The 3,993-nt window shown below is 31.6% G+C and overlaps 1 protein-coding gene across 1 annotated transcript; it reads right to left on the reverse strand.

The window, feature by feature from the left end:
* Nucleotides 1-352: 352 nt before the first annotated feature.
* LOC108463155 (uncharacterized) lies at nt 353-3,268 on the reverse strand. Its single transcript, XM_053027393.1, has 4 exons — nt 3,077-3,268; nt 2,468-2,616; nt 1,254-1,420; nt 353-824 (listed from the first exon to the last, which is right to left on the reverse strand). The coding sequence occupies exons 1-4, from the start codon at nt 3,232-3,234 to the stop codon at nt 822-824; spliced, it is 477 nt and encodes a 158-aa protein (XP_052883353.1). The 5' UTR covers nt 3,235-3,268; the 3' UTR covers nt 353-821.
* Between the last annotated feature and the right edge of the window lie 725 nt (nt 3,269-3,993).

Raw genomic sequence — 3,993 nt, forward strand, 5'->3', positions numbered from 1 at the left:
TTTAAGGCTTCGTTTGTTTGCCAATAAAATATTTTCCAGAAAATAATTTCTGAAAAATGATTTACTTTTCTAGAAATGATTTATTTTTCTGGTGTTTGGATGAATCTACGTAAAATATTTTTTGTTGTTTGGTGATTTCCTAAAATATTTCATAAAATCTGCTTTTAAATTAAACAAATATATATTTAAGAATTTATTATCTTTTCATTGTTTAATTGAGTTTATTATATATATATTAATAAATTTATATTTTAAATTATTTTTACATATATTGTAATGATTTATTAGATGTATATAATAAGACTATTTTGTTTGTTTCACTTGAAGACACAAATACGATATAACACACTCATTTGATATGAATATGTTTAGATCATACAGGAATTTTGTATACACTATCAATCAATTAATTACAACTTGTTTAACATCCATCCATAAAATGTTCGGAAATTTCTTTTCTTGATTACATATAATAAGCTTAAACTTCTTTAAAATGGATGTGAACTCAAAAGGTCAAAATTGAATATTATGGGGGACGCAAAGCACACTGACTACAAAAACCAACCAAATAGCTTTAACCATTGATTTTCTAACACACTTGGACAAGGTTTTGTTACCCAGGGACGTAAGGTTCAAAGAGTGTTATCCAAGGATTTAGATCATACTGCATTACATCAATCACTCGTTCAAACTCTTCTCTTAGAAATTTAATGATGAACTTGTCCACCACTCGACCAAGGTCATGAGATACCACAAACGGATCCTCTATGCAGATTAAGTGACGATCATTGCCAATTCTTCTTGTCTAGTCTTTTTCTCCTTTACTGCACAAATGGAGTCATCAAATTAAAAACATTTTTGTTTTGTAGAATTCATTTATTTTATCCCCACCTACAACTATTTAGTCCTCGATTTATGCAAAACCAAACATAGCATCTATTGATCATTTACAAATTGCAAGCCATTCTCGGGTAAGTGTATGTTATAATTTGCAAAAACCACAAAGTTGTGGCAAACAAAATGAGAAAGAAAGAATGATTGTGGCCCTTCTCAAGTAAGTGTATGTTATAATTCCGGCATGGTAAATATCAAAAACCATTTTTGTATTAAGTATTTAAAAGCATGGTAACTTTTATCGATAAGGGAAGAATCAAAATAAAGCATAAGGAAAGCTATTGTCAAGTAGCCAGAGGTGTCAAAAGCAAAAAATGTAAATAGTTCAAGATTTAGGTCACGCTTAGGTTAGAACTAACCTCGGTATGGAGCTTCTCCATGGCCATCCATTCCCTAAGACCACAAAGATCGAAAAGCACAATTGCCATAGATGTCACAACATCCTTTTCTTCCAACTGTATAAGTTGTTGATTATTGGATTCACGGTCAACACTTGACCTTCCTTCTCCTTTCTTCTCTACTGGAACTACAGAAATTATAATACCAAATAGGACAGAACTTATCATCCACTACGTAAACAAAAAAGACTATACTTTTCTTTACATCAGGTAAAATATAGAGAGAAAATGTTGACAGAATTGAAAGTTCATGCCGCAGTGTAAAAAAGGGTGAGAAAGAATATCAGAAAGCAATAAAATTGTTCTATGAGATCCTACAAATCATTTTACGGCTATAAAATCCGAAGGAACATATTGAAACCAACATAAATTATATGCTTAAAACCTTATAGACTACATGATAACCATATTGTATGTTCCACAGCACAAATAATGGCAATGTCGAGGAGTGTCTTTAACAACCACCATAGAATGAAATGACTCGGGACCGTGTTAAACCAATGGATACTGTAAATTCTCAAAAATCAGATCACTCAAAAGATAAAAAAGGATACCCACCGGCAGAATAAAGCATGACTTTAGTTAGATATAACCAAATAATGTCAATATAAGAATTTGCCATACGTGATATACATTTTCTACTTTTATCTACGGTATTAGAAAACCTAAAGATTTCAGTATGGCTCAGCTAATTGTGTAACAAGAAGCAACTCCCGAATAAGAAAAAAAGCATAAACCAGAAAATGATATGACATTAACAACAAAACGTAGCGGCAGAGATTAAAATCCTAGAGACATTTGTAATAATGTATAGAACACAACGGGACACTCCTACAAGATGATGACTGATTAAACCATTAAATCTACAATGGCAACACCTAGCAATAGATTTTGAATGTTGCAAATCACAAAATTCAACAATGCCGGCAACTATAATACTGAAAAACTGAGAATGAAAAATTTTCTTCCTATAATGCCAAAATAATCCCAAAAAACAACAGTAGATATCCAATTCATAATGTATAGCTAATCAGTAAATGCTTAACAATCATTAACTTTACAAAGCAATTATAAAAGAATGGCAAATTTTCTTCATATATTTCTATAATCATAACTACTGAAAACATAAAAAGAAAGGGCAAAATTGATCAAAAAATTTCATAAATGTTGCTAACCTAATACTCTCGCCAAAGCTGTATTTCCTCCAGCGCCGGCCTCTACGTTGTTATACCATTCTTCCTTTCTAACATTCTTCCTTTCTAACCTTCTTCCCGCCACTTCCAACATCCTTTTCCTCGCCGTAATCTTCATAATATTCTCTTCCCTTCTCAGAAAAAATTAAAAATAAAGAAACAAATAAAGGCATAAAATTTCAGGCATATGAACTGAAAGAAATTTGTATAACCAATGCTACTTCACTTTCAGATAAAACCCACCACTAATTCAGCACAAAGAACAAAAAGGTATTCAACAGTATAAAAATTAAACTTCCCTCGGATTGAAAAAAAAAAGAAGACAAGAAGAAAGAAAGGTAAGGCAGAATAGAAGAAGGGAGAGGGAAGGAAAAAGGTCTCCGCTACCCCTACACGCGTCCAGTGCAAGGGGAAAAAAGAGAAGCTTTAAGCGCGAGACAAACAGATTTTAATAAAGCATAAAAAAAAAAGCTAAATGATGCAAAACCCAGAATCAAATAGAGCACAAAAAAAGCATAAAAAAAGGAAGAAGAAGAAGATTCTTCAACAGATAGATGAAATATAGAAAATAAAAAACCATAAAAAACTTACCTTGATTGAGATTCAAGAAGGGAACTGGATAAAAAAGGAGAAGAGAGATGAAGAACGAAAGAACGAGAAAGAATATGGTGAGAATGGAAGAAGATTTTCCAGAAAATGTCTAACAGAAATAAAATCGGTAAGACATTTTCCCTAAAAACCCATCTCATTTACCTTGTTTTGGAAAATATTTTCCCCATGTAATTTATTTTCAAGCAAACAAACACCGTAAAACTAGGAAAATACAAACGGACTCTAAATCAAGATCTTTGAATTCTAAGTAGTCTTTTCTCTTTTCTTTTTATCTTTGCATCTATTCGCATGTTTAGTAAATTGATAAGAGAGTTTGCATCTAAAATGACCTAAAACGAAACCCTGGGAAGGTTGATGATAAGAAACTGGGATTGATTAGCTTGGTTTAGGGGTTCCACATCTAGTAGCTAAATTAGGTTAAGTGGATTAAACCATAAATTTGATGATTTTAGGAAGTCACTAAGGTAGATGAGGCCAAAAGGATAGTCTGCTTGGCACCAACATAATCTAACCTGGTTTAATTTATCATGTCGAAAGATAAGTAAATTAAATCGATCAATTAATCTAGTTATAGGCCGAAAGGTATTAATTAGGTTAATTGTTAATTAATTAGTGAAAAACCTTAAATATAAGTTAATCGTGAACATGGAAGTGAGTCACCTTTCTGTCTACTTTAATTGATTATGATTTTGATTGCTATTACTTTATTCTTGAAACCATCTTATTTTTATTTTGCCCTAATATGATCTAGACGTGAGTAGTATTTAAACCTAATTAGTGTGTTAATTATTGCTGTCAGATTAGTTTAAACAAACCTCTATTAAGGGTAATTTCAGGTGGGATATAGATTGGAAGGATTGGGTTTTAATTGGTGTTTCAGTTTAGTGTTTGTTTCT

This window comes from Gossypium arboreum, chromosome 4 (genome assembly GCF_025698485.1).
Source record: "Gossypium arboreum isolate Shixiya-1 chromosome 4, ASM2569848v2, whole genome shotgun sequence".
NCBI classification, from domain to species: domain Eukaryota; kingdom Viridiplantae; phylum Streptophyta; class Magnoliopsida; order Malvales; family Malvaceae; genus Gossypium; species Gossypium arboreum.